This window comes from Pseudonaja textilis, chromosome 6 (genome assembly GCF_049901715.1).
Source record: "Pseudonaja textilis isolate UNSWEBS1 chromosome 6, rPseTex1.2, whole genome shotgun sequence".
Classification (NCBI taxonomy): Eukaryota; Metazoa; Chordata; class Lepidosauria; order Squamata; family Elapidae; genus Pseudonaja; species Pseudonaja textilis.
The window spans coordinates 24931596-24956137 of NC_141995.1; the positions used below are offsets into that span (position 1 = coordinate 24931596).

Here is a 24542-nt window from a genome sequence, read left to right on the forward strand (position 1 = left end):
GCTCTCGCTCTCGCTTTCTCTCTGACATCATCACTTGGCGACGGGCTGTCTGGAAACTCAATGGTCTCGGAGAATTAAAGGAGTCGGGCGATCAGTAAACGGAGAGGGGAAGGGCGTGGCCAGAAAGCAGGTAGCGCTGTTACCTTAGCGGGGCGAGTAAGTAAGTGTTTTACCGCGTGTGCTAACTATTGGACGTTAGAGAGCAGCGGTCTCCAACCTTGAAGTCCTCCCGACTTAAAGTGGCCAAGGTTGGAGACCCCTGCGTTAGAGAGCGTTGATCTTCGTTTTGGCTTGCTGTTAACAGGCGTTCGTTTGTTTCACACCATATATAATTATTGATTATGATTTCAAGGGGTCTCTGAAATGGCCCTCGGTATTATTCTTATTTTTTTAAAGACAGCATTAAAAAGCCTAGAATGAAGAAAAAAAAGCCTACGCTTCCATGTTGGAGAAAGCTGCTGTATAGAACGTAGGGTATTCCGCATCTGAGCGGACTATCCTTGATGCTTTGACTGAAGTGACAAGCAACATTAGGAGAAGGAAGGTAAAATAGGTTAGGGTAGAAGGCTCAGTTGTAGTTTTGCTATATGTGTGCTTTTCTCTCTCTACTTGGCCTGTACTATCGTAGTATTCATATGGATGTCTATGGAGATTCTCAGTCATCCAGGTCATGGTTGTCCCAAATATGTTTTTTCAAGAGGCAACAACTCCTAAATGGCCAGCTATCTGCAGGGAGTGTAAATCCTTCCATTTCCCATCATCCAGTCAGAGCTGAAGAAACTTGCATGAGAAGCGAAACATCTTCAAAGAAAAACCAGAAAATCCAGTTGCCTCTTGAAAAAGCACCTTTGGGATATTCATATGGATTTGTGAACACGGGTGAAGAGCGAGCAACATAAATAAGGTGTCTTAAATATATAATGTATCTATATGAAGATTATCAGTCATGTAGAGTTGTCTGGACTTTTTTTCTTTTGGTCTTGAAATGTTTTGCTGCTTATTCAAGTAGCTTCTTTAGGTGTGTGGGTGTAGACACACATACACACACACACACAAACACACACACACACACGCATATATATATATATATATACACACACACACACACACACACACACACACACACACATGTATGTATAAATGTGGGTTTTTAGAAATTATACAGAGGGAACATAGAAATTGTGGCCATGCAAGTAAGGAAGCAGAGTAAGAAATAAGGTAAGAAAGCAGAATAAGAAATAAAAGAAGATTGTATCTGAACTTATTTGAAAACAGGCATTTTTAAAAATGTTTCTGTCCCATGATTTGCAATAGCTCCTGTCATAAACGGGTCATATTTTAATTTCAGGTATAAATGTAATCTGTTTAAGCCATGGGGCCAGTTCATTCTTAGCTATCAAATTCTACCATTATCTTAGCAGGAAAATTGTTTGAACAATGGTTATGCTTCAAGATAGTGATTTTATGGGGATTATTATGCCTCTTATCATATACAACATCTCAAATGTACTTGAAATAGGGAAGCCAAATTTTCTTTTAAGGTCAAATCTCACTTGACTAGGATAAATAATTTAGATATTAGATATCCCAAAGTATCTTCAGTCAAATTATGGAAACACATCCACATTAGATGTGATTTTAAATAACTGCATTAAAATACATTAATTAGAATTTGGATATTCTGTAGATTTTTGCCAACCTTGGGCATATTCAAATTCTGGACCTCAGAGAAAGCATGGTGCTCCAATTGCTCCTTGTACTTCGCTCTTTGAATCTGATACTTAAAAGTATGCAAAGAAGTGCTTTGCAGCACCTGGGAGGATGTAGAAGCTCTATTTTCTAACTTTTAAATCTGTTGTGTTAATTGTATAACTACTTGTTTTATTGGGTGAAAAAGTAAAATTTCAGTGTATATGTAGACAACTGGGAATAACTTCTGAAGTAGCTGCATAAGCCTTGCAAATGATGCATATAGTTATTGACTGGTCTAAGTTCGGATTTCTGGGTAATTTTTCCTCCCAAACACTGTCTAGATCTATTCTAGTCTATATACTACCCTAGGATTAAGACAGAAACACTTATGATCATTATGTTACTAGATGATGGAACTATTCAGTAACTGTTCCTTGAATTTGTCCTTATAGTGACTCTTGATAACATGGAACATGATATTCTCCCACTTTCCTTCTTTTCTCTTCTTTTTTGTAAATTTTATTTGAGTTTTCACAAAAAAAAAATACAAATAAAACATCTTTTTTGAAAGTAGCGTGATCCCGGGTTACATTTCTTCATACAGACACAAATTCAATTTCATGCTCATTTTTATGTTCTATTCCATATCTTATTACTGTTTTACATTTTCTGCATACTTCTCCCCTCTTTTAATTTTCTCAATTTTATTTTAATTATTTAATTATTTCAATTCAAATCATTATTATATTTTTTGTCTGTCCTGTTTCAATTATCTATTATCTTTTCTCATTAAACAAAGTTTCTCCTGTAGTTACTGATTGGAGTATGACGCCTTTATATCTTTTAAGTTTATCCATTTAACTCTTATTTAGGCTTCAATATATACCCTAAAGTTATAACATTCAATATAATACATAACTTCCATTCGGATTCTGCTTGGTACATTCTTAAAATACACACTATATTCTTAAAAAAAGAAAAAATTATAAATATATGTAATTAAAACAACACATTCCATTCCAATTCAATTCTATCATTAATGTTAATATTCATTAAAATCTTAACATCTTTAACATTACTTTTCAATTAAATATCATACTTCTATGGGAACAATTATATGCTTTCCATAATTAATTCCCCCCTTCAATTATATTTTATAAAACATTAACTAATTAAAATGTTCCCGTTCCTTCCAAATTCAATTTTCTCCTTTATTTTATTTCACTTATTTTATTCACAAACATTTCACTAAATTACACTAACTATTTTATCCCTCATTTTAATCATACATTGTTTCCAATTTTCTAAGGTTATTTCTATTACTAATATAACAATACAATCTTATGTACCTTTACAGAATCCTTTTTTCAGTTAAATTTTCACCCATTATCTCTAAATAGGTCCTGTTTCCCTATATCATGTTCTGGGCCTTTGTAACTTCTTTTCCTTTACTTCTTCCCTCTCTTATTCTCTCTCCCCTTTTTACCCCCTTGTCTTTCTACCTCTATTTCTCTCTTCTGTATTCCCCTCTTCTGTTGCTTTCCAGTATTATACTTATTTTTCAAATTATTTTTCTTTTCTTTGGTTGTTTTTTAAGTTTTAAATTCTCCATTCCCTTTCCCCCCTTTCCTTTTTCTTCCCCACATAGAATTACTTGTTCATTAAAGATGGCTTCTTCTTTGTCCCAGTCTTCTTGTTTTGCAGATGTTTCTTGTTGTTTCTCATAGCTCCAAATCTCCATTTCTAAGATTTCTAAAAATCTCCATTTCCTTCGCTGCTTTCGACTCTTCTTTGGAAGCGATGTTATTTTGTTGTAAATTTAAATTCCAGGGTACCTTAGTTGTTGCTTTTACAATTTAACCCGGTCAGCCAAAACTTTCACTTCTTATCTTCCTCCTGCACATTCTTTTCTGGTCGAGTTCTTCTTTGAGGTGGCCATTTCTGACCACCGCTGCAACTGCCTTTGGGAAAGGGAGTAATGGCCAGCTGAGGAGGAGAGATGCGGCTCTTCTCAACCCTGCTGGCAGTCTCCCCCCTCTTCACCACTTCTACGGAGTGGCTTAGCCCTGAAACCAGCCGGCTCGGGCGCTCCAGCGGCGAGCCCAGACCGAAACCGAGCACAATCGCATATTTCTGTCTTTCGCAGAAGGAACTCAAACCAGAAGGGCCCGTTTTCCTTCTTTAGCCTCAGTATTACATCTAAACTTTTGAGAAAGTTTCCAAAAGCAATATTCTTATGTTATTTCTATTCTGCCACATAATTTTGGCTTACCCTTATTTTTTATACTGTAAAAAATATATCTGCCACATTCTGTCTTCAGGAGACACTATCCAGAGTTTGGACATTATTGTCTTCAAATTCTCAGGTCTCCCTGCAGTTCTACAAAAAGACTGTGGACCTCTTGAACAAATCTAGATAATGATCTAAATAATATTGTACAATTGTCAGATGAGATGGTATTCTCCCTGTAGAACTAAATACAAAACTTGATGATGCTGTTTCTTTATTTTCAGGGAAAAATAGGTAGTAATAGAAAAATAGAGTAGAATATTCTTTATTGGCCAAGTGTGATTGGACACACAAGGAATTTGTGTCTGGTGCATAAGCTGCCAGTGTACATACAAGTAACAAAAGTAATAAGTCATAGACCATAAATTATAGTTACAATCATAAATCATAAGATACAAACAATGTTGCCTTCGTTGCTTTTTCTAGGGTAATTGGATCTGAGCTATGCTTTGTACTATTCCAAAACAGATTTCTCTAATGTTTACATCAGGGGGTCTCCAACCTTGGCAACTTTAAGCCTGGTGGACTTCAACTCCCAGAATTCCCCAGCCAGCTTGGCTTCTGGGAGTTAAAGTTGCCAAGGTTGGAGACCCCTAGTTTACATAATGACTGTCCCTGATTGTGGCCTGATAGCTTCAGTTGATGTAAATGCAGCTATCCAGATGCTAATTTAGCTAACATCTGAAGTTATTGCAGTTTTGTGTCAGTTGCATATGGTTACAAGCATACAGGTAGTCCTCCACTTACAGCAGATTACTTAGTGGGCGTTCAAGGTTACAACAGCACTGAAAAAAGTGACTTTCAACCTTTTTTTCACAGTTATGACCATTGTAGCATTCCCATGGTCATGTGATTTACATCCGGATGCTTGACAACTGACTCACATTTATGACTGTTGCAGTGTCCCGTGGTCATATGACCACTTTTTGCAAACTTCTGACAAACAGTCAATGGGGAAGCCAGATTCACTGATTTGCTTAACAAATATGGAAAAGAAAAGTTGTAAAAATGGGGCAAAACTCGCTTAACAAATTTTTCACTTAGCAACATAAATGTTGAGCTCAACTAAGGTCATAAGTTGAGAACTACCTGTGTTTTGGGGATCCAATTCCATGCTACTCTGAACCTTTAAATTGAACCCTTAATGGCATTTCTTAAAGGACTTCATGCGTAACATGTTGATCCTGCACTAAGAACTCCCTTGGGGCTCTTCGTTAAGATCAAAAGTCCCCAAACTTGGCAACTTTAACACGTGTGGACTTCAACTCCCAGAATAGCTGGCTGGAGAATTCTGGGAGTTGAAGTCCACAGGTCTTAAAGTTGCCAAGTTTGGAGACCTCTGGTTAAGATCAATAATGTTGGATTATAGTAGGAATAAGGTACATTATTCTAGTAGAGACTCCAGTTTTTTGGAATACCAAATCAAGCTTTGTCCTGCCATTTTATGTATGGCATTTAGTTAGACCTTGGACAATTTTCTATTTAAGGCTGTATTTGATAGATTTCATCTGCTATCATAGTGGCTTTAACCATTTGGTAACTGATTTTTCACTTATAAAAAGATTATTTTCAGCAAGTATAAATAAATCAGAATGTAACAAACTTGTAAACAATGATCTATATACACAGAAATCTAATTCCAAATTCCTGCATTATTTCTATAATACATTTAAGTGATGAACTGATTGTGACTTTCTAAATATTTGTTTTCTAATCCTGTGTCTAGGGAAATTTTCTTTTTAATGTCATAGGAAGATTCTTAATAATAAAGGACCATATTATTAAAATGGAAAATGGCTTTCCAAAAGAAAATTAACACGTGGCCACAAACCACAAATTCTTGACATTTTAAATAATATAAAAACAGTTTGGAAACAAGATCTAACGCACTGGAAACTGTTCTTGCTATTAATACATTTGAAATCACTCCAGTAGCTGTAATTAATACACTTTAAAGGTCTTTCTGAATTTTCCCATTGTGTAATTATCTTATAAATCATTCCTGTTAATTTTTATTACTATTACAGCTAACACTCTGAAGAATAATTTTATTCTTTTATTTTTAAGTTAAAGATGAATATCAGCAAAAATATGATATGATTTCAGCAAAAATTGTCTTGTGATGTTTAAAGAATGGATGACTCCTTTATTCTATAACTTTTAGTTAAATTCATCATTGATTATTTTCAAGTATAAAATAAATCGGTTGACTCATCAATTATATAAGAAAAATAGGCATTTTTTATATTTTGGTTTTTTCAAGGACTTCTGGATGGACTATGCTGATTATTCATTTTAGCCTTGCAATGGCTTTGATCTAAGACAGGGGTCTCCAACCTTGGGAACTTTAACACTTGTGGACTTCAACTCCCAGAATTCCTAGGAGTTGAAGTCCACAAGTCTTAAAGTTGCCAAGGTTGGAGACCCCTGATCTAAGAGACTGTCCCATTGTTGAGTTTTACCTAAGGGAAAATAAAGAGTCACATCTCCTGTTCTAGGTCCTACTTTATGTTCCTTTTACATCGATGTTTCTCAACTAATGGGAAAAATAAAATCGGAGAGTTTGGATAAAGGATAGAATTTGGGTGGTTATTTCCCTCATTTGTTATTCTGTGAGTTATTTAATCTCCAGTAAAATCCCCAAAGTAATAATTTGGGATTACAGAGGACTATAGATAAGCCAATAAATAGTACAGCCACATCCCATCCAGCTCTGTTTAATGGATTTAGACCTTTTCTTGGTTAGCTTATGCAAGAATTATAAGCATGATTAACCTCAATCCTTTTTTCCACTCTTATATTTTGTTTTAAATTTAAAATTCCTAAGCATACTCTCGTTCTTGTTTTTATTAACCAAAAAATATGTTTCTATTCTTAGTCTAAAGCAATTATAAGCCATTAGGTCCATAAAATGTGAAACACTGGAAAAAATGAGGGAGGAGGAAGGTCACCTAAAATATTTCAACCAAAGATTGCTACATTTGTGGCAGACCTTTTAAACATTTTCCTTTCTGTTCCTATTGTCATGAATGTGGAATATTTTAAATTATACTTTTTTTTTTTTTTCCTAGTGAAAAATGACCACTGCTAACAAGACTCCCCCTGGTGCAGATCCAAAACAGTTGGAAAGGACAGGAACTGTTCGAGAAATAGGTTCACAGGCTGTTTGGTCTCTTTCATCTTGTAAACCGGGTAAATTGCAGAAGCATCTTGTTTATAAACAGGCCAGGAACTCCCTTTAAAAGTAGAAAGTAACTTTTGAATTTAATTTAAATTAGATATTACAATCAAACTTAAGTGTTTTAGGCATTTGGGTGTCCAAGAAAATAGTTCAGGAATATAGAATATGCACTACTACTTTTCACTAGCAAGAGCTTTTTAGATTACCATTGGGCAACCCTTGGGTCATCATTTCAGAGACATTTCCTTACCAGATTCCTCAATGCCTTAAACCAGGGGTGTCAAACTCATGTCACAGCGGCATCATGTGATGTATCGAGACTTCCCCCCCTTTCGCTAAACCGGGCATGGGTGTGGCCAGCGCATGACGCATCCAGCCCAGGGGCCAGGAGTTTGACAGTCCTGTCTTAAACAATGGTAGAGCTAACATAGTGGAAAAATTCTTACAAATTCAATGTGATGTTAAAAGATGTATCTGCCTTGAAAGTAGCCCATGTTGAACTGTATAAGACATTCAAACCTTAGGAGTTGACAATAGGAAATGTTTTATAAATGTTTACATCATATAATGTTTTAATAAATTTGCCAAATTTCAGTTCCACGTGGGTCATGGGCCCCGGATTTTGAACCAATTCTTTAGTTAGTCCATTTAAAGTGCATTGGTTATGCATTTGGCCATATGATGCACCATTCCACCCAGCTAAAGATCACAGACATAGGAGTTTTAGTAGCATATAAGTAGATAGATGCTCTCAGTGTTTTAGTATTTCCTATGCTTCCAAATATAACAGGTTGTAAGCATCCTAGGATGAACTATAAGACTGTTAGTTTTGTTACATTGATTGCCTAAGGATGCTATGCTGAAGACTCTGTTTGCTTCTGTATATTCAAAATAGGCTTTGGGGTGGATCAGTTACGAGATGATAATCTAGAAACATACTGGCAATCTGATGGATCACAGCCTCATTTGGTCAACATTCAATTCAGGTAGTGAATATTTATGCACCAATATTTTTCATTGTTATGCATTTAGCATTTTTAAAAATCTCTTATACAATTTACACACACACACACACACACACACACACACACACACACACACTGATCCATGACTCAGTCATCATTTCAGAGATTTCTTCTACCAGATTCCTCAATGCTTTCAATGACAGAACTACTAATGTTCCTCCATTCACTGGAAATGTTGGGATGTATTCAGAGAAGTATTGCCCTATGACCATAGGTAGTCCTTGATGTACAGCCACAATTGAGCCCAACATGTCTGTTGCTAAGCAAGGTAGTTGTTAACTGAGTTAAGCCCCATTTAAGTTCTTCTTTTGCCACAGTTTTTATGTGACACACTTCAGTTGTTAAGTGAATTGTGTGGTTGTTGGGTTCTCCCGTTGACTTTGCTTAGCAGCAGCTGGCTGGGTAGGTCTCAAATGGTGATCACATGACCCCAAGACAGTGCAACCATCATAAACTAATGGCAGTTGCCAAGTGCCTGAATTTTGATTACATGACCCTGGAAATGCTGCAACGGTTGTAAAGGTGACAACTGGTCATAAGTCATTTTTTTCAGTGCAGTTGTAACTTTGAATGGTCACTAAACAAATGGTTGTAAGTCGAGGACTATCTGTATCACAGAAATGATATAATTTCCTTCAGTTACATCACCAGGATAATATTATCTTCAGTTTATTGGACTTTTATGAATATGGCACACCTGTTCACTAAGTCATTCAGTTAAGTGAGGTTACTGCAGTTAAATGTACAGTACTGTTTATCCAAAAAGTATTGTGAGGTAAATCTAACTTTTTTAAAAAATTCTGTGAACGTGTACAAGAAGCCTTCTGAAAACTGAATTGATTCAAAATAATATTATGAGAAACATAGTTTAATTGCCTGCAAAATAGATTTAAACATTTTAAAATTAAGATTATTGCATAACCCTAGCTTTTCAAGGGTAAAAGGGTTAGAGTTATAGTGGGGAAATACTGTACATATTAATCCATCTTCCTTGATAAATAAAAACAGAAATATGCCTTGATTTGTGTAATCATGGCATGTAAAAATACTAACTTTTGAAAATAAGAATAATTATACATTTGCTTTTATACTACTCTAACTTTAAAAATTATAATTTAGATATGTATTTTAATAATTTAACTTTAATTCATGGCCACAAAATCTCAGGTATTTCAGCACAGATTATTCTTTCACTGTTGTAACTTAATATTGTATTTTTATCCATTCACTTTTGATATTCAAAAAAGTCCTAACTTATTGTTTATACATTACTTTAGAATGAACTAAAAGTTGAAAGATATGAATTACCTAAATTATATTTTTAAAAACTTAAAATTACAAATATTTGGTTAATGTTACTAATCTTGAATACTAAGATAAATAAATCAAATTGCTTGGAATTTGAACCTTGGGATAATTAATGAATCCAAGGAACGTTAGATACAGTAATGTATATAAAGCTACATTTCAAATAGGAAAAAATAGAATTCTTTCCAGTATTTATTTGTTTTGGAGTTAACCTACCATTCAAACAAGTTGCAATATTTCCAAAGAATGGTATTGTTTTACTAAACCTTACTTAACCTTCATACATTTTTATCATCTAATCTTGATTTTGCGATTGTTTGATTCCAGAAGAAAAACTACTGTGAAGACATTATGCATTTATGCAGATTATAAATCTGATGAAAGTTACACTCCAAGCAAAATCTCTGTGAGAGTAGGGAACAATTTTCACAATCTTCAGGAAATTCGGGTTGGTATGCTTTACTCCTTAAAAACATTTTAAAGATAAGTCCTTCCAAAAGATCTGTATTCACAGACCAATATTTGGAAAGTAATAAATAAATAAATACATTGGATACAGTCCAGTTAATTGAACTCCTTGGCTGGCTTCAGAGAGCTGCTTGATTGTCATAGCTGTTTTAGGAGATCCATGGAATGCTTTATTAGCAGCAAGAAAGGAAGGAAGATATACTCATGTTGCATCCATAGGTGCCATGTTGCATTTTTTTGTACCGTTTTAGAAAGCAAATGGCTGAGAAGCTAACTAGATAGATAGGCAGGCAGGCAAAAAAAAAGGATTTTGTGTGTAAACCAACAAATTTTCTGTCTATCTTTAAGCAACTGACAGCCATATTATGTCACAAATTGTTTTGTAAAATCTCCCAGTATCGGAATAGGCTGGAATTTCAAATGGCTTAGGATGCCATTTATAGATGCCTAATATTTTCATTTGTGCACTTAAGGACTGAACTTTGATGATGTCTTCGTAATTGGCATAAACTAGCGGTATACCAATAACTATCTTGAATCCATGAGATGATTGATTGCTTAATCCAATTGAACATCTGTGTCATCCATTGATTATACAATTTTTGATTGGCTAGGATTGCTCCAGTAACTAAACTAGAAAAAAATTAAAATATAAACAAAATAAAAATTGCAATATATTCAAAACCCATGCCAAAAAAATAGAAGAAGGGTAAAATCCAGTTTTCAATTAAAAGAGAGGGGACAGGGAAAACAATGTGTGTGTTCTCTGGAAGTATTGCTTTAAACCTAAAAATAAAATCAGAAAAATATTTATTACAATTGTCTGTTCTTTGATTTTTCCCCCTTATCATTCAGTTCCACTAGATGTCACTCTTGTCTTTAAATTCTTACTTTGGCTTCATGTCCCAACATCATTCTGTGTATACTTTTATATATATATGTGTGTGTGTGTGTGTGTGTGTGTGTGTATGTGTATGTATAAGTATATGTATATGTATATGTATATCTTCCTAGAAGCTGAGCAATTTGGTTGATGGGGAGAAATCTGAAAAATTATATTCTACAGGCTATCTTTGCTGTTCATGCATGCATGTAAAATGTTTATATTTTAGTGGCCAATTTTAATCTTGATGTGTAGACTTTCATAGATATGTCAAATCCTGTTTAATTTTTTCAGCTGCTGCCAGATTTTTATTGCTTCTATATTTGTTTCCAATTGATTTTATACAAATAAAGGATGATGATGGGAAAGTCTTAGCATCTTACTAAATAGAGAAAACATCTTACAAGTGCTATTACATTTACTGCTCTCTACAACTTGCATTTTAACAACAAATTATTAGGACTAGAACCATAGAATTCTAGGGCTTAGAGGACTTCTAATCCAACTTCCTGCCCAAGGCAGGAGACTAGACTATTAGATTACTACACTTATGAAACAGTAATTTGTAAACTGTAACTGTTTATTAAATGTCATATGTGGAAGCACTACCTGGCTAATCTTGATTGAACCCCCCGCCCCCAATAATCAATGTTGAAGCTGGTAAAATCACTAGCTGTCAAGAAAATTATATGGATGTATCTATGTAATCATAAGAGCTGTGCTTAAGAGTTTCTGATGATCATTTTGTTGTATAGGTTTTCATTGTCCTTATATCTATCCAATATATGAAGAAAGAACAAGATAAATGAAAACACATATTTTTATGAATAATATTGCCCAATCCAAGCTATCAAGAAAATGTGCATAGGATTTCGGCTCTGTTCTAGTTCTCATTCTTTCACTCTACATAATTAATTAAAAGTGAAACTTCTTGTATTTTAGATTCCCCCTTTTCACAAAAGAAGAGACAATCCAATTCAGTAAAGGTTAACATTCTAAACTATTTAGCATTATGAAAATAAGCCTGAATGATTTAGATTTTATCATCATTCTATATTCTCTCTTTTCTCATCTTCTGATACAGCACAAGAAGATTCAGAATTTCTGCTTCTATTTCAGATTAATTACCTTTTAGTCTGTTACGTTAATCTTAACCATGGCAATTAGAAACAAACCAGCCCTATAAATTATTATTTAAATTTAGTTTATTTTTTCTAAGCATAATTCAGATTACTAATTATTGTTTGTGCTCTAGTGACTTTCAAACTGGTTTATCTGTAATATCACCAGAAGTTTCCTAGATCTTCCTTGGTAGTACTTGAGATGAGGCATAAGCCCTACATCTGTGAAAGTTTATTTTCCTGTGTTATGTCTGATCAAGACCAGTATGATTATATGAGATAATTTAAACAATGTTACTCATTTTTTCTTATCTTCTGTTTGCTGATTAACTGGGTTAACTTCTGTTGTTAAGTGCAACAAAAAAAATTGGGGGGTTAAGTACAAACATGGAGATACCTTGTCTTTCTTTTTACAACACATGCCTTCTTAATATTAATTGAGTTATTTCATTTTTCTTTTCAAACATTCAAGATTTAGTTTGGAAGAAATATTTGAACCACATCACTAATTTTTGGCAATTGCAGTTAAAGAGGAATATGAGGGTTGGAAAAATGATTGTATCCTAATCACATTGCTCAGAAAGAACCAGTGGGCAGAAACATAGTCCTTGATTTATTACTGTAATTGAAGCCAGAATTATGGTCATAAGTTGTGCCAGTCATTAATAGGATCACCACAATTACCACACCCATTTGTATGACTTTTTTGCAGCAGTCATTAAATGAATACCATAGTGCATGAATGAACACTGCAGTTGTTGTTGTTTTTGTTTTTTTGTGTAAATTTTATTTGAGTTTTCACAAAGAGAAAAAAAATACAAATAAAACATCTTTTTTGAAAGCAGCATAATCCCGGGTTACATTTCTTCGTACAGACACAAATTAAGGTTCATGCTCATTTTTATATTCTTTTCCATATCTTATTATTATTTTATATTTTCTGCATAGCTTTTCCCGTCTTTTAATTTTCTCAATTTCATTTTAATTATCATCTCAATTCAAATCATTGTATTTATATTTTTTGTTTGTCCTGTTTCAATTATCTATTATCCTTTCTCATTAAACAAAATTTCTCCTGTAGTTACTGATTGGAGTATGATACCTTTATATCTTTTCCCTAAAGTTGTAACATTCAATATAATACATAACTTCCATTCGGATTCTGCTTGATACATTCTTAAAATACACACTGTATTCTTAAAAAAAGAAAAAATTATAAATGTATATAATTAAAACAACATTCCATTCCAATTCAATTCTATCATTAATATTAATATTCATTAAAGTCTTAACATACTTCTATGGGAACAATTATAAGCTTTCCATAATTAATTCCCTGCCCCCTTCACTTATATTTTATAAAATATTAACTAATTAAATTCTTCCCGTTCCTTCCTAATTCAATTTTCTCATTTATTTTATTGCACTTATTTTATTCACAAACATTTCACTAAATTACACTAACTGTTTTATCCCTCATTTTAATCATACATTGTTTCCAATTTTCTAAAGTTATTTCTATTACTAATATAACAATACAATCATATGTACCTTTACAGAATCCCTTTTTCAGTTAGATTTTCACCCATTATCTCTAAATAGGTCCTGTTTCTCTATATCTTACTCCGGTCCTTTGTAACTTCTTTTCCTTTCCTTTTTCCCTCTCTTCTTCTCTCTCCCCCTTTTTACCCCCTTGTCTCTCTACCTATATTTCTCTCTTCTGTATTCCCCTTTTCTGTTGCTTTCCAGTATTATACTTATTTTTCGAATTATTTTTCTTTTCTTTGGTTGTTTTTTAAGTCTTAAATTCTCCATTCTCTTTCCCCCCTTTCCTTTTTCTTCCCCACGTAGAATTACTTGTTCATTAAAGATGGCTTCTTCTTTGTCCCAGTCTTCTTGTTTTGCAGACGTTTCTTGTTGTTTCTCATAGCTCCAAATCTCCATTTCTAAGAATTGAAAGACGAAGCTAAAATAACCCTTCCCTTCTTGTGCATCTTCTTTGTACTTTTTAAGTTCCATTTTCAATTCATCCAGAAGTGGTGCCATTGTATAAATTTTTAAACAACCACCCAGTTGATTCAAATATAATAACCCAAAATCCAAAAATCACCAAATAATCCAAATACACGCAAACTGTTTCTTTTTTACTCTTTTTTTCACTTTCTCTTTCTGGGGTTACTATTTAGTTGCAAAATTTCAGTTAAAATCTATCTTTTAGAAGTCTTGCTGAAGTTTTACTTTTAGATTCTTTTTAATTCCAGGCAGTCTCCTCACTCTTCCAGATCCTGCTCTTATTCTTTTTTCTCTCCCTTCCTGCTTATGAAAAAGAAACTTTTTAATGTCCAGAAATCTTTATTATCCCTTTGGTATTTTGTTTTATTTTCAGCTTAATTGCCTATTGATGTCAAAGCGGATTTTTCCGATTTCTTATTTAAGTCTCTTAGTTGTCAGTATAGGGAAGGAGAGAGAAGGAAAAAAAAAGCCAAACCTTTCCCTTTTCACTTTCCTTCACTGCTTCCGACTCTTCTTTGGGAGCGATGTTATTTTTTTGTAAGTTTAAATTCCAGGGTACCTTGGTTGTTGCTTTTACAATTGAACCTGGTCAGCCAAAACTTTCACTTCTTATCTTCCTCCTGCACATTCTTTTCCGGTTGAGTTCTTCTTTGTGGTGGCCATTTCTGACCACCGCTGCAACCGCCTTCGGGAAAGGGAGTAATGGCCAGCTGAGGAGGAGAGATGCAGCTCTCTTTGACCCTGCTGGCGGTCTCCCCCCTCTTCACCACCTCTACGGAGTGGCTTAGCCCTGAAACCAGCCGGCTCGGGGCCCTCCAGTGGCGAGCCCAGACAGAAACCATGCATGATCGCGGATTTCTGTCTGTCGCCGAAGCCCTTCAAACTGGAAGTCAACACTGCAGTTGTTAAAAAGAGTCCAATGGGCAGTTTTTGTTGGAAACCAGAAATAAATACCTGGCCAAAAATGTTGTAAATCCTGATCACATGGATACAGGACGCAGAAAAAAGCTGGAAATTCTGGCCTAAAATGTGATCCTGTGACCACAGGAGGACAGCTGTCAACTTCAAAACCAGATTGTAAGTAGCTCTGGGGAGGTCCATCATAACTTCAAACAGTCCCTAATTCTGCTTATGTTCAAAAGATTTTAATCTCAATTTAGTTCTCACTTGCAAACAAAAACTTAGTAATTTGCTGCTTCTTCTAAGAAAGTATCTTTAGTATTCAATTTTTATGTAGCATGTAGTTTCTTGCTTACAACATAATTTCAATACTGTGATATGTGAACTAACTTGGAAATAAATCTGTATGAATCCTTGTTAATTAATTTTTTATGCCAATAGAAATTCTCGTTCTATTGCCATTAGTAATCTCTACATTTTGGCACCAAAAATGTAGAGCTAAAGTAATTGGCTTTTCTGCATTTTGGCACCAAAAATATAGCTCTAAAGTAACTAATTATAATGAATTGTTGTCATCCTTTTATTCTTTGTTTGCATCAACAATGGGAATATTTTATCTGTTTGCTAGGTTTTCATTTAATTCAGCAATCAACAAAGATAATCTTGCAACAATTAACATTCACTAGCATGAGATTCTCCTCTTTGACAGTACAATATACATATCAAATGGATATAAATACATTTATTGGAATTGTTCGTACTGGTTAAATCAGAGAGCTAGAATATTTAGAATTACTAAAATGCTTATGAGGGAAATCTCACATTATATTAATTCCATAAAGTTTTTAAAAATCCATAAAGTTCAAATAAAGTTTGTTACCTGAAAAAAGGTGGTTGAAACCCATATACAAAGCTCTTTAACACATGAAACTGGTAATATAGTGAAATTGTGCACCTGCTTTTAGGATTAAACTGAGAGAAAAACTCTCACTCTTTTTAATTTACAATCAGGGAAGAGATGTAGGAAGAAAGGAATATAGCAGGGGTCTTCAAACTTGACTGCTTTAAGGCTTGTGGACTTCAACTCCCAGAATTCCTCTTCCAGTCATGCTAGCTCAGGAATTCTGGAAGTTGAAGTCCATCAGTCTTAAACTTGCCAAGTTTGAAGACCCTTGGAATATAGAATAGCAGGCCAGTATTATATAGCCACTTCTTGTTTAGCAATTACTTTGACTAGTAACCATTTGTAAATATAACAATAAGATAAAACTCCTGCATTTAGAACAACCTTCTTACACCTTACAACAAGTCTTCATTGTGGAACTGATTTATTCTGGTCAGTTTCAGGCAGGGGGCAAGCTGGTCTGAGGGTTATAATCAACTAATTAAGGTAATAATATTGAACTTCTTAACTTGTATTAGCACTTTTCAGGGAAGTGCTGCATTAAGGAGAAAAGCAGCTCAAAAAGAGATAAGCAATCTTTCCACCTTCTGGGAGGGGCTGTAGGAAAAAAATGAGCCAAGCACAAAACACTGTATGAGGTAACTTATCTGAATGATCTTTGCAGCTTTCCGCCATTCACTCACTCTCTATTTCACGATCATACGTGAGCAACCATTTTGTTTAGCAACCATTTCACTTCTGATTTAAGGAACAGGAATGTGTCTGCTTAGTGCTATGTCGCTAAATGAGGAGTGGGTATATTCATTTTACACACCTCAACTCTACATTTGGTGGGTCTTCTTATAGATTTTATTTGCATTGTGTTTGTAATGGTTAAGGCTCTGAGAATGGGGAGAGCCAGCTTCTAATCTTGTCTTAGGTATGAAAGCCAGATGGATGACTTCAGGCCAATCACCTTCACCCCTAGACTGAGGAGTTAAAAACATCTCAGAAAAAGGTAATGACAGTTCATTTAAACAGTTTTGTCAAGAAAACTAGAGGGACCTATCCATGAGTTTGCCAAAAATCTAGATTGACTTGAGGTCTCTGAGAAAAAAACAACAACCTTACATTAAGGACTTGCAGAGATCATTTAAAAAAAAACCCGTTTCCCTATTGTAAGCTAATTACATCAATGTGTGCATAGATTCAATAGGATTTGAATCTGAGTTTATTTTAAGGAAACGTTTAGTTTTTTTTTTTTTCATCCAGTATTCTAGATGAGTCCTAGAAAAAATGTTCAACTTTATCAGAGCCAGTTCAAGCTGAATAGAAAAAATTATTGTGGGTTTTTGTCCAATATGTGTACATGTACACATATATACATAAAATTCTATATACATCATAAAAAAGGTAAAAGTTAAAAGTTACGACAAAAGGAAAGGGAGAGGAGAAAATTTTAAAGATATCAAAAGAACATAAGTTTTTTTATTGGACACTATTGGTTGCTTCTTGTAGAAGAAGCAAGGCACAATTTGATTGTGTTATTGGCCGTAGTGATATTGGTATGATCTGCTAGAAGATAGAGACATACAAGTGGTCATCTCTTACTTGGAATTGCTGAATTAATAACTTGTACAGGTTCTAATAGATATTACAGTGCAACAGGACGTGTGAACATCCTGCATGGTTGTGGGAATCACAGAGGCAAGGTTGTACATGGAAGAGATTTTTTTTTGATTTATTTATCATCAATAACTGTTGAAGGGAGGTGTTGAATTTATCCAGAGCAAATGCTCTACTATATATTGTTTGTTAAGGATTGGTGATAATTGTCTGCCTTGGTGTTAAAAAATGGTCTCCAAATCTAATCTAGCCTAGGTGACTAAAATTGAAATCACATTGTGATCCTGCATCAAGGATACTTTCCAGTGAACTTTTGTTTTGCCAATTGTCATATCCCATCTTCTGCATTGCCTAATTAGGGAAGCCATAGGCTGTCAGTTTTTTTGTAATGGATATCTGCCAGATAGTTTGGCTGTTATCCCTGTTAATCAGAAATGTCAGATCTATTAGATTACATAGTAGTTTTAGCCAGAAATTAAAAGATACAATCCAGATCCTGACTTCTGTCCTTGGTAATTCTTAGTTCTAAGTCTTAAATGTGCATTAGATGCATATCTGGGCTCATACATATTTTTTCTTCCTAATATTTTCCTTCAAGTGCAGGGTCCACTTTTTTCCGGATCCATTTGAATGTTGACCTATTAATTGCGACAAGAATTGTCAACTTGTTGCCTGAGCTTGACATAATGGGCAGAGAGAGAATGACTAATCCAAAATCATCCTGCTGGGCTTTCATGCCGAAGGTGGGAGTAGAGAATTCAGACTCCTGATTTTTTGCCTGGTGCCTTAATCACTAGACCAAACTGGTTCTATCTTGGTTCTTCCATAATGGATCTCAAATACCTGGATTCTGGCCTTAGTTGAATGCCCCAATTGAATCCCCTATGATAATTATGCAATATTGTTTTCCTCAAATAATTTTAGGGCAGCCACAATGTAGACTAAAAGGATAATATGGCTGAAGCACTCACCTGCCCATCTGTGATGTATGGGCCAAGCCTGTGGTCTCTGCATCCAGGAAATGAAAGATAATACTCCAAATACCTAAAGCATTTTAGTTGCGTAATATTATTGCCATTAATATACCATTAATATAATTATGAACAATCTTTTGTTCAAGGTATTGGGTTTGGGGGGGGGTTATTTATCCATTTCCCACAGTATTAAGCAAAGAATTTAAAGGCCCTTCATATCCCTAACACAGTGACAGAATAACCTTGTCAACCACCATTCATTAGTAAAAATTAAAAAAGTGGAACAAGGATACAACCTTGCTTTATTTTTCATGTTGCTATAATTGAATTAATTAGTTATTGATATATTAATATATTTTTCAGATTTATGGCTAATTCAGATTTTTAATTATGGCATTCTCGATACAACCATGTAGTCTATCTGAATGGCCCATAATAATAGAAATAATTTTATTTTTCCTGTTTTCAACATTGGGAATAAAAGCTTTCTTTCTCATCCTGATCCTTTATGTACAATATGCATTCACGTTAAATGAATTTATGATACATTCTGAAGAATTTCAATTCTTTGCAAAATATATATAATCTTAGATTATCAATTGTTTTTTCTCCATGAGAGGTGGGAGGAATATTCAGATATATTTATTAGGAGTTATTTTTGTACCTATAACAAAAGTTGCCTATTTTCATATCAGAACACAAAAGTAAGAAAATTTTGTTTAGTTTGTAATATGATGTAAGTATTTTAGTATCTAAGAGAAGCTCTTCTTAGTATGGCAGATTTTGAATGGCACCATATCCCAGTACTATAAGTCTTCAATTAAGCATGGCATTCTCTGCCAGAAAGAATATAACATTTTTTCAAAAGGATTTTGGATTTGCACAAAAGGTTCCAGAAATATTGTATTGATGAACTATAAGCAATGCCCATAAAGAGTGACACAAATTCAGAATAGTGTATTGCTGGAATTTGCATTTAAATTTATTAATTGTGCCTTAGTGGATAGCTTGTATGTTCTTTCATAGCAGGCTGTAAATAGGTTCAATCAAAGAAGCTGCTGAGCTATTGGGCAGACTGACCAATAGGTCACTAGACTCATTGACCCTGTCGCTAAATAACAAACATACCAAACAAGTTTCCTCTGCCAACAAAATTACAAGTTAAAAAGTTCCATAAGAAACTGGAACATCATCTTAAGAACGTGGAATGTATGAGTCAGTCACATAGAGGTTAGGAGATCATGTACCAAATGTGCACATACTAAATGTTTGAATGGGGTTTTGCTCTTTTCATAAACACAAATGCTTTAGTAAAACATTTAGTGAAAACATTTACTAAAAAGTTTTCTTTTGTCTTGGAACATATTTTTAAGAATTTGACTAATACTCTCCTATTTCAGTTTGCCTCCCCCTCCTTTTAACTTTTTTTTTGATGAAATCACAAATTTTGGCTGGTGATTGCACTCTGTTGTAATGAGAGTTTGGCTGGTGATTATACTCTGTTGTAATGAGGGTGGAGTATGTTTGACATTCTGTAACCATGCCTGATTTTTACGTTAACAAGCCAACATCTAGAGCAGTACATCTGAGTATCCTAAAATTTGTTTTTGTGAAGCTGTCAGTATGCAGTGGAAGAAAGCATCTATTGTGTAAAAATTCAGCTTTTCTATATAGTATTAGAAAACTATTGGCATATCACTATGATTTTCCTTTAAATTTTTTTTAAATTTTTACAGATCCTTCACAGCTATGAAAAAAATTAGCATAACACACTCATTTTTCCAACAAAGCAGAATTCAATACAGCTGCTCCAATTCATGGTCTATTTAAATATCAAGAAATATCAAATAGAAAGAGACTGGGTTCGGTTGGAAAAGAATTAGGGGGGGGGCTTCTATTTTTTAAATAAATTAAAAGTAACAAATATGACATGCTAAGATTCATTATAAGCCAGAGAAAGGTGATTGTTTTTGTCTTTTGAAAAGCACTGATTTGCATTGCACCTGATATTTAAAATGATTATTTAGTTGATTGGAAAGCTAGCCCCTCCTCCCCCTCCCCCCCAAAAAAGTCCATTAGATTTGTAATGAGGGGGAAATGATGGTATGTTTCACCTAAAGTGAGAGAGACAATATGTAATAAGGGATTTTGTGGTTTTACAGCTCACTGCATGTGTTTGAAAGCTGTGCTCTCAGCTTCGTGGGTGGCAGGTTATGCTACCATATAATGTATTGTAGTTGGCTCTCCACACTTGTCAGGGTTAGCATTCAACCATTCGGAAAATTTTCCCATTGTTCTAGCATGTGAACCAAGACTAGTGTTGAATTCCCAATAACTTGACAGATGGGGGAGGGGAAATAGCTTAATCACATTCAAACTTTCTGATTACTTCTCTTATTATCATAATGCATTTTGTATAACTCAGATCGTTGATGTGTGAGCACAACTTACTTACAGTTATTTAAGAGCAACCTATTCTACAGGGTTAAGATAAATTTTTTTTACACTATCGTCTGGCTTCCTTCAGCACTGGCTCTCCATTTCCATCTTAAACATGTTTGCTTTAGATGGGCCATAGCTTTTGGCAGCTTTTGCATTTTTAGCAAATAATGCTGTTTCTAGCAGACTAGTGAGCAAAAAAAAAAAACTTTGTGTGAGGTCCTTGTAAACTGAACCTCGGGAACGTTATGTTTCTGTATTTTCTGCTTTGTGCTTCTTCCTTATTTGTGTCATGGTTATAAATTATATAGTTTGAAATGAAGAATTAAGAACATTCTAGGTTGTGACTCTCTGAAAAGAAAAAAATAGGTAGGGTGCAGCTTTCTCTTTTTATGTCCTTGGCTTTATTTTCTTTTTACCTGTTGTTTTCAAGGCTGGCATGTAGTGAAATAAGCAGTTATGACATTGAAGCTCCATTGTGCCAGGGCTTAATCCAATAAAAACAGAAATACCGCCTGCTGAGCTGCACGCAGCATGCTTGTGTGAACATCAGTGTCTGTTGTTCACACACCATTTTCCCCCCTTAAAAGTTCTCTTTAGAATATTGGAAAAAATATTTGAGTCTCTTTGGCTTTTACATTTTAAAGTTTGTAGTGAATATTATTAAATTTGTTGGTCATTACTACATAAAAAAGGTTTAAAAAACAGTGGAGGTGAGAGAATTGGATAAATACATTTTTTTTTCTGATTTCTCAGAAAAAAAGCAATGCTCTTCTAACCTGTTTTCTTATTTTTGCCTTGAAAGGAAAAAAATAAGAAATGTTTGTGTTTATATATGTGTGGTAGTTGGGGAAAATATAATTTAATACTGGTATATAACTATTGAAGATATTAAACTTGATTTTCATTTTAGATGAACTATCCCTTAGCTTCTGATTTTTTAAAAAAGATTGTGTCAAGCACTTTTGATACTAATCTTAAAAAGAGCTGTCTGACAATATGATCTAAATATAATTGACTAGAGTAGTTACATTTGTATTTAGTTAAAAGTGTTCTTCAATTCCCATACAAGATGTAGGAAAAAGTAATTTTAAAGAGCTACTGTTGATTCCTTTTTTATTTACAAAATGTGTCATTTCTCTTAGCTTTCCTTTAGTTAAACGATGTTTTCCAATCTTCAACATCTCTTTATTGTTGGTGACCTGCCTAAAGCAAAAATATGTTGCTGGTTATAATATACAGGTCAGGGTAATCATAGTGGAATAACTTGTAGGTGGTCAGGAATAGAAAACATGCAAGCAATTACAATTTATTGTTATACTTGGAATGTAGGATATCCTCTTCAGTTTTTAAAAACATGGTTTTCTCTGATACAGTTGCTGTATTTATTGCTGAGATAATGATCTGGCATTGAAATAACACTATTGCCTTAGATCGCTCAAAATCCTGGTTCTAAAACAAAACCAACAAAGAATTGATAGAGATAATCTTTTCATGTGAATCCACAGTGTTCTTTATAAAATGCTTGTTTTACCCTACCCTGTATAGTACCATGTATAAAGTTTAGCAGATAAAAAGGTAAGAAGTAATGTTCTCTTTGACTTCTACATGTATGAAATAAGAATTTCAAGTTAATTTGGAATGAAATGGAATGTTTTTTATCAGCCAAATGTGATTAGACATACAAGGAATTTGTCTCCAGTGCATAAGCTCATAGTGTACATAAAACAGCAAGTAATAATCATAGATCATAAATTATAGTTACAATCATTAATTATAACTGATAAATTATAAATAAATTATAATTGATAAATCAACTAGAGAACATTTCACTGGGGCTGCGATCAGCAGCACCATCTTTAACAGAACCTTTAAAAATTTATAAACTTTTTTCTTTTTCTTAAAAGAAGACAGAATGTGTAAACTTTAAATGCAATTGGAAAAGCAGTCTCTAAACAACAAAACTGACTTTATTAGCCCCCCTCCTCAATTTAAAGTACCAGCTTTGCCACACAAAAACTCTGTTACTATTTTGTAGATCTTCAACTGAGGTATTCATATCATTGCATATTGCTGCAAAACCCCTACAGCTGGTTTTTTACACACCGAAAGATGAAAATATTAATTGAACATAATATTTCCATATGTATTTCTGGTTAGAGCTTTCCTTATCAATAGAAGTGATATGCTTAGTCTTTATAAACAGACATTTTTAAATGTGTATTCATTTGTACAGAAAATGGCAAGATTCAGGGAAATAAGATGGAAGAATATGTAGTGGATAGAACCATCCTTTCTGATTTCCCCCTAATACACCATTTAGGTTAGTAAAAATAGCATTCTATCTCCAAAGATTTATTTGATTATAGCATTTCAGCTTTTACTTCAGAGTTGTTGTTGTTTTGCTCATGATTTTTTATATGTAATTAGAAGCTTGTATTTTGCAAAAACTATAAATGAAGTAGGATGCTGTTATATTAGTACAAGTAGTCCTTAACTTTATGTTGCTAAGTGAGACATTTGTTAAGTGAGTTTTGCTCCATTTAATGACTTTTCTTGGCACAGTTGTTAAGTGAATAATTGTGGTTGTTAAATTAATAACCCGGTTAAGTGAATCTGGCTTCCTCATTAACAGAAAGTCACAAAAGGTGTTCACGTGATCTAGGGACACTGCAACCATCATAAATATGAACCAGTTGCCCAGCATACAAATCTTGGTCACACAACCATGAGGATGCTGCAATAGTCACAACTGTGAAAAATGGTCATAAGTCACTTTTTTCAGTTATGATGTAACTTTGAAAGGTGACTAAATGAATTGTTCTAAGTTGAGGACTACCTGTATAAGGAAGTTTTCTCACCTGCTGAAATTGTACAGATCCAAAAATACTTTAACACCATTGCTTAGCTTATAATGTTTTATTTGTTCCTTTATTCATATTCAGTAGTTCTGTCTAGACATAACAAACAATTCTGGAAGTAAATTATGAGCTTTCATTGACACATTCATAGTATTTTTCCATTATACATGATAAAAAATAGGACCAACTGAATATGCAAAGACTGGAAGTAGAAGAAAAATATTTTCCATGAGTCTTTCAAGCCATAGTACTAAAAAACAGTATGCAATATAATAGTAGAAATAATAACTAATTATTTATTCTCTGTAGCTTAGAATAATCTAAGTCTAATAGAACATTAGAATAGAATGTGCCAGAGTCTGATGCAGGGGACATCTCCTGGTGCATACCCCCAAATTTCTTCTGACGTTTGGGGAACCTCAAAAAAAACCTGGGAAACAGGGGTTGAAGCCTTAGTGAAGAATTGAGGGGAAGGGATTCCTGGCAGTTTACTGTAAAATACATTATTTCAAAAGGCATTGCAGTTTTATGCTGAGTTCTTACACTAATATAATCCCAGTAACAAATGGAGACATTTTATATTCATGGGTGATCTTTGCAAAACAAATAACACACATCTAGTGCAGAGTAGGACTGGTCAGTTAACCAAATGCAAGAGAGGCGGGTAGGAAGGGAGAGAAATAAAACAGCCAGTGTTGGAATGTTTTCTGATGTTGGTAGGAAAAATTAACATTAAAAAATTATTTTTTTGTGCTGAAGAGAAACATTTGTAGATTTATGTTTTGTTACTCCAGAACAGGGGTGTCAAACTGGCGGGCTGCAGGCCAGACACATCACGTGAAGGCCATGCCTAGCCCAGCTCCACGAAGGTAAAAAAA

The 24542-nt window shown here is 34.1% G+C and overlaps 1 protein-coding gene across 6 annotated transcripts in view; it reads left to right on the plus strand.

Moving 5' to 3' along the window:
* The first annotated feature begins 28 nt into the window (after positions 1 to 28).
* The window catches only part of ANAPC10 (anaphase promoting complex subunit 10), a 31214-nt gene continuing 6700 nt past the window's right edge, over positions 29 to 24542 (plus strand). For 2 of the 6 annotated variants that reach the window (XM_087936083.1, XM_026698098.2), the window contains exons 1-4: positions 102 to 156; positions 7054 to 7174; positions 8059 to 8149; positions 9824 to 9944. In XM_087936083.1, the coding sequence (XP_087792209.1) occupies positions 7060 to 7174; positions 8059 to 8149; positions 9824 to 9944 (327 nt within the window). In that variant the 5' untranslated portion in view covers positions 102 to 156; positions 7054 to 7059. Of the gene's footprint in view, positions 545 to 7053; positions 7175 to 8058; positions 8150 to 9823; positions 9945 to 24542 lie in introns of all 6 variants that reach the window. The other 4 variants (XM_087936086.1, XM_087936087.1, XM_087936085.1 and 1 more) reach the window with 4 other exon arrangements.